Source organism: Carettochelys insculpta, chromosome 22 (assembly GCF_033958435.1).
Source record: "Carettochelys insculpta isolate YL-2023 chromosome 22, ASM3395843v1, whole genome shotgun sequence".
Taxonomy (NCBI): Eukaryota; Metazoa; Chordata; order Testudines; family Carettochelyidae; genus Carettochelys; species Carettochelys insculpta.
The window spans coordinates 720480-733314 of NC_134158.1; the positions used below are offsets into that span (position 1 = coordinate 720480).

Consider the following 12835-nt stretch of genomic DNA (forward strand, 5'->3'; position numbering starts at 1 on the left):
CAGCAGCTCTTGTGGGTCGCTGGCAGGGCCCACCCAGCCACAGGCAAGCAGGGGTCGCAGAACAGGAGCCTCGGCAGTGTCTGAAGCAGCCAGCCCGGGACTCGGACAACTTCCTCTGCCTCCTGCTGGTTCAAGTAGTTCATCAGAGCCGAAGAGCTGGAGGAACCAGGTCCCAGCCAGGAGCTTTGTGGACAGAGCCCTTGGGGAGCCAGAGCTCTGCCAGAGCCTCTCTCTCCAAGTTCCAGTGATCTGCCCTGTGGCAGCTGCAGTCTGAGCCGTGTCTGCGGGCCTCGGTTTCGGCCCTGCCAGCCCTCACTGAGCTCACGTTTTGAGTCCAGCAGAAACACAGAGAAGTCCTGTGGCATCTTACAGACTAACTGATGTTCTGGAGCATCAGCTTTTGTGGGAAAGGCCAAATTCACCAGATGCACCAAGTGGAAATTCCAGAGGCCAGTAGAAGTAAACAGGCACAAGAAGAGGAGGGAGTCCCACCAAAGAAGAAGGCCAGAGTCAATGAGAGCAAGTCTGTCATGGAGGATGTAGCCCATTTCCAGCAGCTGATGTGGCGGTGTGAAAGCCAGAGCAGAGAAACTGCTTTTGCACTTGGCCAGCCATTCCTGGTCTGTGTTCAATCCTAAATAGATGGGGTCACACTTGCAAATGAATTGCAGCTCTGCAGTTGCTCTTTGAGGTTTGCTTTCGACATTTTCACATTGCAGGATGGCTACTTTTAAATCTGCTCCTGAGCGTCCCAGGAGGTTTTGTATGTTACTGTTCCTGGTATCTGATTTGCATCCATTTATTCTTTGACATGGAGACTGTCCAGTTTAGATGTGCAGGCGAATAAGCTCCGCTGGTTAAAATAAAATTAGAATATAAGTGGAGATACACATGTAGATCTGGAAGGGACCTCAGGAGGTCATCTAGTCCAGTCCCCTGCCCTCTTCGCAGGACCAAGCACCGTCTCTGACATCTATTTGCCCCAATTGCTCAATGGCCTCGTCAAGGATTGAACTCACAACCCTGGGTTAACCCTGGGTTAAGCAGGTGTGGTAGTGTCATTGGTGGGTAGAGATGGCACGGAGGTATGTGGAAGGGTGTGGTTTGTGATTTACAGTGTTGTGGTCTATAGTTGCTGGTGAGGATTTGTTTCAGGTTGGTGGGCTGGCTGTAGGCGAGGACACGCCTGCCTCCCAAGGTCTGTGAGAGCAAAGGATCGTTGTCCAGGATGGGTTGTAGGTCCCTGATGGTGCATTGGAGAGGCTTTAGTTGGGGGCTGTAGCTGATGGCCAGTGGTGTTCTGTTGTTTTCTTTGCTTGGCCTGTCTTGTAGCAGGTGACTTCTGGGTACACGTCTGGCTCTGTCAATCTGTTTCTTCACTTCCTAAGGTGGGTATTGTAGTTTCAGGAAAGCCTGGTAAAGGTCTTGAAGGTGTTTGCCTCTGTCTGAGGGATTGGAGCAAACGTGGTTGTACCTTTAGTGCTTGGCTGTAAACAGTGGATCGTGTGGTGTGCCCTGGATGGAAGCTGGAGGCATGGAGGTAGCATAGCGGTCCTGGGGTTTCTGGTATAGGGTTGTGTTAATCTGACCATCACTTATGTGCTCAGTAGTGTCCAGGAAGTGGATCTCTTGTGTGGACCATTCCAGGCTGACGTTCTTGGTGTGGAGACTGTTGATAACACAGTGAACTCTTCAAGGGCCTCTTTCTCGTGGGTCCAGATGATGATGATGTCATCAATGTAGCTCAAGTAGAGGAGGGGCACCAGGGGTCAAGAGCTGAGGAAGTTGTTCCGGGTCAGCCATAAAATTGTTGGCACAGTGTGGGGCCAGGCGGGTGCCCATTGCAGTGCCACTGATTTGAAGGTATAAACTGTCCTCAAATCTGAAATACTTGTGGGTGAGGACAAAATCTCAAAGTTCTGCCACCACTTGGGCCGTGGCATCATCAGGGAAACTGTTCCCAACAGCTTGAAGTCCATCTTCACGTGGGTTTTTTTGTGTAAGGGACCTCTACATCCATGGAGGCCAGCATGGTGTTTTCAGGAAGATCACCAGTGCACAGCAATTTCCTGAGGAAGTCGGTGGTGTTTCAGAGAGAGCTCGGAGTGCTGGTAACATAAGGTCTGAGTCGAGAGTCCCCACAGCTGGACAAGGCTGCAATGAGAGCGCCAATGCCTGAGCTGATGGTGCCTCCAGAATGTCTAGATTTATGGATCTTGGGGCTCTGGGGGTGTGTCTGTGCAGATCTGTTCCTGCGCTTTTGTCAGGAGTGTCTTGAGCAGACGGTGCAGTTTCTGTGTGTGCTGCTCAGTGGGATCAGAGGACAGTAGCCTGTAGAAGGTGGTATTGGAGAGCTGCCTGGGAGTCTCCTTTTCATGGTCTGACCTATTCATGATGAGAACAGCAGCTCCTTTGCCAGCCTCTTGGATGACAACGCCAGAGCTGTTTCTGAGGCTGTGGGTGACATTGCATTCCGCACGGCTCAGGTCCTGGGACAAGCGATGTCGCTTTCCCACAATTTCTGCCTGTGCACAGAAGCGGAAGCGCTCTAGGTATACGTCCAGTCTGTTGTTTTGATTGCCAGGAAGGATTCCATGCAGAATTCTTCTTGTACTCGAGGTGTGATGGTGCCTGCAGGGCTGTTCTGAGTCTTGTTGAAAGTATTCCTGGCAAAACTGGGGCAGGGTTCCAGATCCCCACAGAACTGTGTCATGTTTGTGGGGGTGGTGTGGCACAAAGAGAGTCCCTGAGATAGCACAGACTCCTCTGCTGGGCTGTGTGTGTAGTTGGATAGATTGACAATGTTGCCGGGTGAGTTACGGGTACCACTACTGTGGCCCCAAATGGCAAGTAGGAGGTGAGAGAGTTTACAGTCCTGTGGAGAAGAGCAGCGGGCGTTGTAACTCTCCTGTCTCCTTTCAGTAAAGTCCAGCCACATGGGTGTTTGTGTGGGAGGCTGGTTTTAAGGAGAAGCTCCAGACTTGAGAGCTCCTTGTGATGTTTCCCTGTTTGCTGCACAGGATGCTGAACAGGTGGTTCCTCAGGTCTGTGGGAGTGTGCGACCAATCTCTCGACACAGTCCCTGCAGTGTGTCGGTTGCAGTGAGTGTTTCACCTTCAGCCCGTTGGGTGGGACGTCCATCCATTTGCACTTGGCGAGGAAGATGGTGTCTGTATCTGTGCAGGTTTTTTCATGGGTATGATGGCTTCCCGCTCCACGTGGCTAAGTTCAGTGCCTGCCTGGTGCCAGGCATTGGGCGTAGCTGTGTTAGTTTTATCCACAAAAACAACACCAAATCGAGTGACTTGTTTGAGCTGAGTGGTCCTGTCCTGCCCTGGGATGCGGGGGGTGGAACAGGTCAAGGGGGAGGCTGAGTTCTACCCTAGAGAGTGCAGCAGAGCACTCGGCTCCCCCAGGAATGAGCTGGGCCATTCCCGAGGCAGGGGTGAGGCACCTGTACCCCAGGTGAGTGTGACATGGGATCTTGTACCATCCAGAGCCCGGCCTGTGCCTGGTGGGGAAGGAGCCTCTCTGGGTGGGCGGCTCAGATTCAGGGACTGGAAGAAGTAATGGCCTGGACCTTCCTGAACAAGATCAGCACTTGGTTAATTGCTCCCCAAGCAGGATTGCCAGCTCCCAAAGCTGATGTGATCTCCTGGGTGGAGCGAGGGGAGGCGCTGGGCGTCCCAGATCTCCAGGGCGCTGAGAAAGGGGAGATCATCAGTGACCCCCACACAGGTGAGCAGTGAGCTAAAGAGACTCAGAAACCGATTTCCGTGTCCTCCTAGATGTCACTTGGGCCTTTTAATCCAGACTGACTGAGCCTTCAGCCTGTCTTCAGTTCCAGCCAGAGGGTGGGAGCAGGGCTGGGGTCCCTCTTCTGGGGAAGGGTTGTGAGGAAGGAGGAGCAGCTCAGTTCATGTTATTTCAGTCTTTCCATCAGCCGTTGGCTGCGTTTCCCCTTCAGAGTTTTCCTTTCAGCTGTTTGGTTCTCTCTGTGTCCCAGCAGGTGAGGTGATGCTGCTCAAGAACAAGGAGGAGAATCTTCAGCTGGAAGAACCAGAGCAAGTGGCCTCCTGTGGGATGTTCCTGGGAAGCTCTGAAGGTCGTGTTTCTCCGAGTCCTGAGCACAGAGAGACCTGTGAGAGTCAGCGTAGCTCAGAAAGGCAGCAGGGAAACCATGCAGGGGAGGGGCAGGATAGCTCCAGCCATGGGAGCAGAGGCGTGAGAAACACTAAAGAGAGCGAACAACAGAAAACCTGTGGGGGAAGCTTCAGTCTTAACAGTCTTTGTACCATCCACACAGGAGAGAAGCCCAATATCTGCCCTGACTGCGGGAGAAGCTTCCAGCTGCGCTCAGGTCTTATTAATCATCAGAGAACCCACACAGGAGAGAAACCCTTCCACTGCTCTGAGTGTGGGAAAAGCTTCTCATGCTCCTCAAGTCTTAAAAGTCACTACAGAATCCACACAGGAGAGAGACCTTATAGCTGCCCTGACTGTGGGAAAAGGTTCAGACAGAGGTCATGCCTTGTTTTACATAGGAGAATCCACACAGGAGAGAGACCCTTCCACTGCTCTGAGTGTGGGAAAAGCTTTCGGCGAAACTCGCACCTTCTCACTCATCAGGTAATTCACAGCGGAGAGAAACCCTATCACTGCACTGCCTGCGGGAAAAGCTTCAGCAGGAGTGAAAACCTGGTCAGACATCAGAGTATTCACAGAGAAGATAAACCCTTCAACTGCTCTGAGTGCGGGAGATGGTTCAGTGACGTTTCCAGCCTTGATAAACATATGAGAATCCACACCCGGGGAAAACCCTTTCTCTGCTCTGACTGCGGGAAAAGCTTCAGTCAACGCTCATATCTGGTTGACCATCAGAAAACCCACACCGGGGACAAACCCTTCCGCTGCTCTGACTGTGGCAAAAGCTTCGTGCGGCTTTCAAAACTTACAAGTCATTGCAGAATCCACACAGGAGAGACACCCTATAACTGCCCTGACTGTGGGAAAAGGTTCAGACATAGGTCATGCCTTTTTATGCATAGCAGAATCCACACAGGAGAGAAACCCTTCAACTGCTCTGAGTGTGGGAAAAGCTTCTCATTCTCCTCAAGTCTTAGAAGTCATTGCAGAATCCACACAGGAGAGAGACCTTATAGCTGCCCTGACTGCGGGAGAAGTTTCCAGCTGCGCTCAGGTCTTATTGATCATCAGAGAACCCACACTGGAGAGAAACCCTTCCACTGCTCTGACTGTGGGAAACGCTTCTCATGCTCCTCAACTCTTAGAAGTCACTACAGAATCCACACAGGAGAGAGACCTTATAGCTGCCCTGACTGTGGGAAAAGGTTCAGACAGAGGTCATGCCTTGTTTTACACAGGAGAATCCACACAGGAGAGAGACCCTTTGACTGCTCTTACTGCCAGAAAAGCTTCAGTCGGAGTTCCCTCCTTGTTGTACATCAGAGAACCCACACAGGAGAGAAACCCTTCACCTGCTCCACCTGTGGGAAAAGCTTTCTTCAGCGCTCCAGTCTTAGTCGTCATCAGAGAACCCACGTTGGAGAGGAACCCTTCAACTGCTCTGACTGTGGGAAAAGCTTTCGTCAGCGCTCAAGTCTTACTTATCATCAGAGAACCCACACTGGAGAGAAACCCTTCCACTGCCCTGACTGTGGGAAAAGGTTCAGACAGAGGTCATGCCTTGTTTTACACAGGAGAAGCCACACAGGAGAGAAACCCTTTGACTGCTCTTACTGCCAGAAAAGCTTCAGTCGGAGTTCCCTCCTTGCTGTACATCAGAGAACCCACACAGGAGAGAAACCCTTCACCTGCTCCACCTGTGGGAAAAGCTTTACTCAGCGCTCCAGTCTTAGTCGTCATCAGAGAACCCACACTGGAGAGAAACCTTTCAGCTAATCTGACTGTGGGAAAAGCTTTTGTCAGCACTAAAATCTAACTGATCAGAGGAACCTTTCAGCTATTTTGTCTGTCCGGGAACACTCGCACATTGTCAATCATCAGAGAGTTCACACAAGAGAATAACCCACTGACTGCACTCACGTGGGTAACCTTCAGTGGCTGCTCGGACATTATTGATCATCAGAGAATTCACACAGGAGGGAAATCCCATAACTCTCTCTTTGTTGCTATTTTTGAAGCTGGGCCACCGGGCAAAAAGTCAGTGAGAACCCCATGAACTACCACACGGCTTCTCATTCCTCAAGGGTGTGGTGTTACGGAGCCAGTCAAGTAACTAAAATAAAGTCCACTTGTTCCCTACATTAACCCTTGCTCCTTTATAAAAGAACTAGACACACTGGAGTTTAAGGACCTGAACTTGATTAATTTTTGTTGTCTTTTTTTAATTAAATAAACTGAAAATGCTTCACTTGAGTTGTTGCTCTCGGGTGTGTCTGGAGAGGAGGGGTCAGTGCATGGGGACTCTGGGGAGAGACCATTGTCCTAGCCCCCTGTCACCGCAGCAGCTTTGGGCCCAGGTGAGAAGCACCTCTGCTTGGCTGCTGCAGCTCCAGCAGGTCCACCCAGGGGAGCGGCGTATGTCCCTCGCCTGCGGCAGGGCCAGGGTCATCGGTCCTCTGCACTGCCCAGCCAGAGAGGAATGCAGCAAATGTGCACTTTCTCCTCGCTCCCTGATGGAGGGGAACAGCCAACCATGTCCCTGTATGAACTTAGGGGGGAGGGAGCTGCAGCTGTCCCCAAGGGCACCTGGGGGTGGGATGCTCATGGCTGGGATAGTCCTGGGTCGGGGAGAGGGGGCATCCCCAGCCAACCCCTTTCTCATGTTGTGGTCGTCTCTTTTCTGTGTGGCCCCTGAGAAGCCATCCCGGTGCAGCCCATCCATTCCCTGGCACACCCACACCCCAGCCTGGCTCTAAGTTACAAGAAGAGAAAGCTGCAGACCGGAGTGGGTGGTCCTGGTTCTTACCATTTAGGAGTTCTCGACCAATGGACAAGCCCAGACCCAGACAGACAGACAGACACTCCCTCTCAGAGACTCTAGAGCGGATCCCCATGGGAACAGATGGAATTAAAAAGGCACCTGGGCAAGTAAAACGATGCAAAACTTCCTGTACAAATGAGATGAGCAAACGTTGCTGGTTCCTCTGCCGTTGTCTGTGCAGTGTTGGTCGTCGCCTTTGCGCCCCGGGCACGGCAGCGGCAGTGATCATTGCTCTGTTCCTTCCTCTCTTTGCTTTGGCAACACTCACTGTTGTCAATGTCGGCTGACGTGCAGATGTGCTGACGTGGTCGCTGCCTGGGGAGGTCCCCTAAACCGAGCAACACAGCGTAGGAGCCCTGCCCTGAGCAGTCAGCAAGGCCCAGCTGCCTTTTAGCAGGGCTGAGCAGAACAGCCAGTGCACCGGTGGTTTGCCCTGGCACAGGCGCGGTAACAGACACACAACCAAAGCAGTGTGGGCTGGGAGAGGGGAGGGGCTACTTCTCTCAGGGTGGGGGAGGGGGATGCAGGCCCACCCACTCCACTGCTCCCCAGCCCGGGGCCCGAACAGCAGCTCCTGCCAATAACCAGTGAGTTTTCTCCCAAGCAATCAGCTCCAGCCCTGGGCTGTGGGGCTCCCCAGCCCCAGTCAGGGACCTTGCAGCCGGCGCAGCTCCAACTGCAGGGCTGTGGGTCTCCCCACACCCCAGCCAGGGACCTGGGGGCTGGCTCGTATGGGTGGGGAAGTCCAATCGCACAGTGAACAGTGGTAAGTGTGTCCCCCTCGTGTTAGTGAGTACTGGTAAGTGAAGCACTTGTTAAACGAGGGGTGAGTGTTAGTGCCACTTGCTGGGTGTGTCTGACAATCAGATGCAGATATTCTCGCGCTGTGAATTTGAGCACTAGGGTGACCGGATGCAGAGCTCCAGCTGTGCCCTGGCTGGTGCGGAATGAAGAAATAATCCCTTCCCTGGCTCTGCTGGCAGTGCCCCGCCCAGCGTCATCCCACACGCCCTGAGCCTTCTTGCTGCACATGCAGCTCTCAGCCGCTGTGATCCCCAGGGCCTTTTCTGCAGCCCTCTCCCTTCGCCAGGCGGTCCCCAGCCAGTGGTGCTGGGCTGGACGAACCCCAGGGAAGTGCGGGATTCTGCACTCGCCCTTGTTCAGCCGCTTCATATTGAAAGAAGCTGAACAGCAGCACAGAGTGAAGTGAGAGCGGTGCCACGGTCACACTGGAAGCCTGGTGCTGAGCCAGAAACTGACGTCAGCTCTCATACAAACAGCCACCCGGGGTCACAGGGAATGAAGAGAACAGGGCAACTTCCTGCTACCCGTTCCCTGCAGTCCAAGCTTCTGGCTGGTGGGGGTTTAGGGACAGCCAGAGCAAGAGGTTGTGTCCTGGCCAGCTTGGCTCATAGCCATTGCTGCTCCTATCCTCAATGAGCTACTGAGCCCTTCTTTGAAGCCAGTTACACCTGTGGCTCTCACGCCATCCTGTGGCAGCAGACGCCTAGATTGGGTGAGAGAGGATTTCACGGTTGGTTTTTGTAAGTGCTCCGGGTGTCGCAGTGCAACGACCTCCCCACTTGAGTTTCTTTGTTTCTACTCCATGCAGCTGACACACTGGTTTTCATCCGCGAACGCTTCTGCAGAAAGAGATGTTAGTTTTTAAGGTCCTAGACTACAGTCTCTGGAGCTGCACATCTCAGAGAGCTAGAAGGGACCTCAGGATGTCACTGTCCAGTCCCTGCCCTCAGGGCCAAACACAATCCCTGACGGGCTTTTTTTTTTTTTTTTTTTTTTTTTTTTTTTATTTGCCCCAGATCCCCAAATGGCCCCTCAAGAACTGGGCTCACAACTCTGGTAAAGGAGAATGCGAGATAAAGGCAGTTGGAGCAGACACTCATATCCTTTCACTAGACCATTTCATCAGAGTAGTGTAGAAGCCAGAATAGTTCTCCTTAATAGTGGGACCATCCCCACTGCTTACAACAAGCAACGGTTGAAAAAACTTGGCACAGCGCTCACCATATTAAGGAACACAATTCAGTCTGCAGTGACCAGAGATCTAATGGCAAGATAATGAGTTTTTATGTTCTGCAATCTGTGATCAGGCCCAAGGAGTATTAGTGTTTCTTCAAAGACAAAAGAAAAGATTGCTCCCTCCCCTACTATAATGTAAGCTGCCACCACCAAAATGCTGGGCCCTGGCGCACCTGCCTCCTTTGCCACCCCATCCCGTGGGGCTGCTCCCCAGCAAAACCAGGAGAGGGATTAAAGGTGCCCTGGTCCTGGCTTGTTCTGAAAAAAATCACCTTTCAGCTGCTGAGCTTTTATGTCCAACGTGGGGCATTTTTGCTCTTTTCACTAAAATTCTACTTGCTAGCTGGGGGCTCCAGTGGAGGCGGTACCAGTACCCAGGGGGCGGTAGGGACTAGGAGTTTTGGGGAGCCAGGTGGGGTGGGTCTTGGGAGCAGGCTGGGGTGGAGGGTGCAGGGGGTGAGCTGTGGTCCAAGGAAATGTTGGGAGTGGGCCAGAGGGCGCAGGGGAAGCTGCAGAGTGTGATGGGATGTGCCTGGCTGCAGGGCTGTGGGCGTCCCACCACGCGGCCGGAGCTGCTTTGTGGCAGACAGCCACGGCTGCCCTGACGCATGGCAGGAGCTGCTTTGCTGTGCGCAGTTGAGGTACGCGTAGCTCTGGTGGAGGAGGTGGCAGCTCTTCCAGGCTGCAGGAGCAGTAAGTCCTTAACTTACTCGGGGGAGAGGGAGTTAGGGGTCTGTGGGCGGGGGGGGGGGGGTGCTGCAGGTGGCGGGGGGGGGGGAAGCTCAGCGACAGGGGAGCGAGTGGTGGTGTGGATGATCAAGCCAGACTGACCCTCCCTGCCATTTGCTGTGTGTTATCTCTTCTTGCTCACATGGTCATCCGTGAGCCCACAGGAGCGGCAGCGCCAGCAGCCCACAGGCACCAGGTGGGCAGTGTGGACCACCCGAATGTGATGGTGGATGTGTTGCCTAGGCAGCTTCTGCCCCCTCGTTCTGCAGGAGATGAGGGTCTGGGATACTTGGGTCCCTCCATTGGGCTAATCCAAATGGCGTCTGAACCACCATTTGGTCACTGGCGTCTAAGGGGCCCTGACTCCTTACGCCCCCCCCCGGGGCAGACACCCCTGTGAGAACCTTCCCCACTGCCTTGTGGGCAGGATCGGGAGAGGCAAAGGCTACGGGAGCAAACTCAGCCAGCAAGTGCGGAGTGGAGCCCCTAAGGCGGGTAGCAGGGAGGAGTCGTCAACCTGCTTTCCAGCATCTCCTTGCAGTCACCTCAGTTCCAAACGTACTGACGTCTCTTTCCTTTGCATCCGACTGGGGTGACTCAGAGGGGGGGCGGCGCCCTTGGGCAGTGCACTTGCTCCAAACACTAGCCCAGGCCATGTGGCGTGTTGGAGGGTGCCAGCTGGAGAGGACTCTCCATCCTTGCTGGTAGCCTGGGTGCCGGTGGGGGGGGGCGGGGGGCAGACCAAAAATCAAAAAGTAGCTGTAAATGATTGCGGAAGCCATCTTGTATAGACGCCATTTCACAGCCCTTCTTCCCGCGCGCACACAGGAGCTGGTCCTTTCCTTGACCTGTTTGGGAACGGCGGGAGGATGCGCTCTATGGAATGCGTTAATGGGCTGTTCGGAGTTGGGGCTCCAGCTCCCCGGTACCTGTTTCTCTTTGCTGATACCAGTTTCTCTTTGGAAAGTGATTTACGCTGCTCTAACGAATTGCCTCTGACACTGGGCGTTGTTTGTGTGAGGGTATAAAACACCAGAGTTCGCTGCACCAAGCAGCCTTGCTGGGCCTGGTTTTACTTGTGTCCAGTTTGGCTCATCTGTTGCCTGATTGAGTTCAGTAAAGCTGAACGTTCACCGCCTACACAGAGACGTCTTGTGCTTCAGCAATCTGGATGTTCCACCGAGATCCCAACGCACCACTTGCCCAGACTGGGGGGGCCGGAACCCGACCTCCAAGCCTCTGAGGACCGCTCAGTAGAAGGTAAGGGGGATACCTGTTACAGAATCTCCCAGCAGGGGCTTGGGACTGGAGTGCCGGCGGCCGTCAGGGTAAGGGGGAGCTACGGGTTCCACCTTTGTGGAGCAGCTAATGTTCTGTGTCTGTCTGTCTGTGTCTATTAGGCCTGTTTTGTATGTCTCTGTTCCCAAAGGGCACACCAGTGTCTCTCGTGAGGCAGCCATGCGCTGGGCCCTCTGTGTTCGGACACTAAAAGCTGGCCTGGTGCCACGACTCTCTTTCGGCACACGGAACTGTGGGAAGCTTTGTTGCCTCCCTCTGTTTCTGTTCTGAAGTAAGACTAACCGTTAAAGATATCCCTAAGCACGGGCAGACTTAACTCCCGCCAGGCGTCCTGCTGGGCTGGAGCGGGTGCCAGGAACACCCCCCCCCACCTCCCCACGAGCCAGGGGGGCTTTGGTCCAGTGCCTCACACTCTGTAAGCCAGGTGAGCTTCGGTTCGGTGCCTTGCAGGGAGAGATCTTGTGAGCCAGGAGAAATTTGGTTCACTGCCTTGCACCCTATGAGCCAGGCGAACTTCCATTTGGTGCCTCACAGGGAGAAAATCAATGCTGGGGATAGGTCAGACTCCAGGAATGCCGGTACTCTCTAAAGGCCGTCCAGCTGTTTTTATGTACACTCACTATGGGGAAATTACTTGCAAGTTTCTAGAAAAAAGGAATTTTTATACCCGGGACAATCCCAAACTGCAGTTCCCTCTATTAGGTACCACTGATAGGGATAAAATCCCCCATTTAGGAGGCGCTCTTGAGGGTCATGGAGTGAAAACTCCCGATCAACAATGTTATCTGCCTTGTTATCATGGTATAAAGAGACTTGTAAAAGGCAGAACGAGTCTTGTTTAAGAAGTTTAAAAGATTCCTGGGAGAAACTTCAGTCAAAAATCAGACAGCTTGAAGGTGCAGATGTACAACACAAAACAGCAGACACACAGCCGAGTGCGCCATTTATGGGGCAATTGTATCCTTGCCTTCCAAGCCCTGTCTCCCAGGACGATATGATGACATCGTTTGTTCTGCCTGGAATCCTCTACCTTGTCCAAACCCAGGTCCCCAGGCCCAGGAGGATCAAAGGGATTCAGGAGCCTCTGTAGAGAAGGAAGAAAAGGGACCCAGGGTGCACCTCATGACCTACCAGCCAGCCGCTGCAGCTACTATTGTCCTCAAGACACCACCTTCAAAGGGACAACCATTAGTAACATGCATGGGGGGAAACACATAATAGCCCAACCACTCAAACTTTTCCTTTACGAGAAGTCCCAAACCCCCAAGGAGGGCGCATGCGGGTTTACCAACCCTGGACTAGAACTGAATTACGTGCTATGGCTAAAGACTTTCCCCCAGCAGAAGACGACCCAGTAAAGTTTCAATCAGAACTCGTGCTAGTGATCCGGTCTTATGACCCAAATTGGCAGGACCTCGATCAGCTTTTAAGGGTGATCTTGCCTGATAAGCAAAAAAAGCTCATAAGGAAAGCAGAGTGGCCAGCTGAGCCCATCCAAGGAGTGCCAGGGGCAGGAACTTATGATACTGAGCTTACACAAGCTAGAAACAGGCTGCTTGACAGTATCCTTAGTTTTTCCCAAGTGACCAGATGGGGTTAAAATTAATCTCTGCGAGCAGGAAGATAAGGGAACACCAGGTGCCTATTTGGAAAGGCTTACAAAGGTATCTGAGAGGCACTCTGGCACTGACAATCCGGCTGTGACTGCTCAACAGGCGCTGGGTGCCGCCTTTGTGAATGGATTAAACCCAGCTGTACAGAGACAGCTGAAAGGAATGACTGTGGGCTGGGAAACTAAAC

General features: G+C 53.2%; 1 protein-coding gene across 1 annotated transcript; it reads left to right on the top strand.

The window, feature by feature from the left end:
* The first annotated feature begins 2892 nt into the window (after window positions 1-2892).
* LOC142024766 (uncharacterized) lies at window positions 2893-6380 on the top strand. The gene is made up of 2 exons (XM_075016967.1): window positions 2893-3738; window positions 4007-6380. The coding sequence occupies exons 1-2, from the start codon at window positions 3477-3479 to the stop codon at window positions 5920-5922; spliced, it is 2178 nt and encodes a 725-aa protein (XP_074873068.1). The 5' UTR covers window positions 2893-3476; the 3' UTR covers window positions 5923-6380.
* The last annotated feature ends 6455 nt before the right edge of the window (window positions 6381-12835 follow it).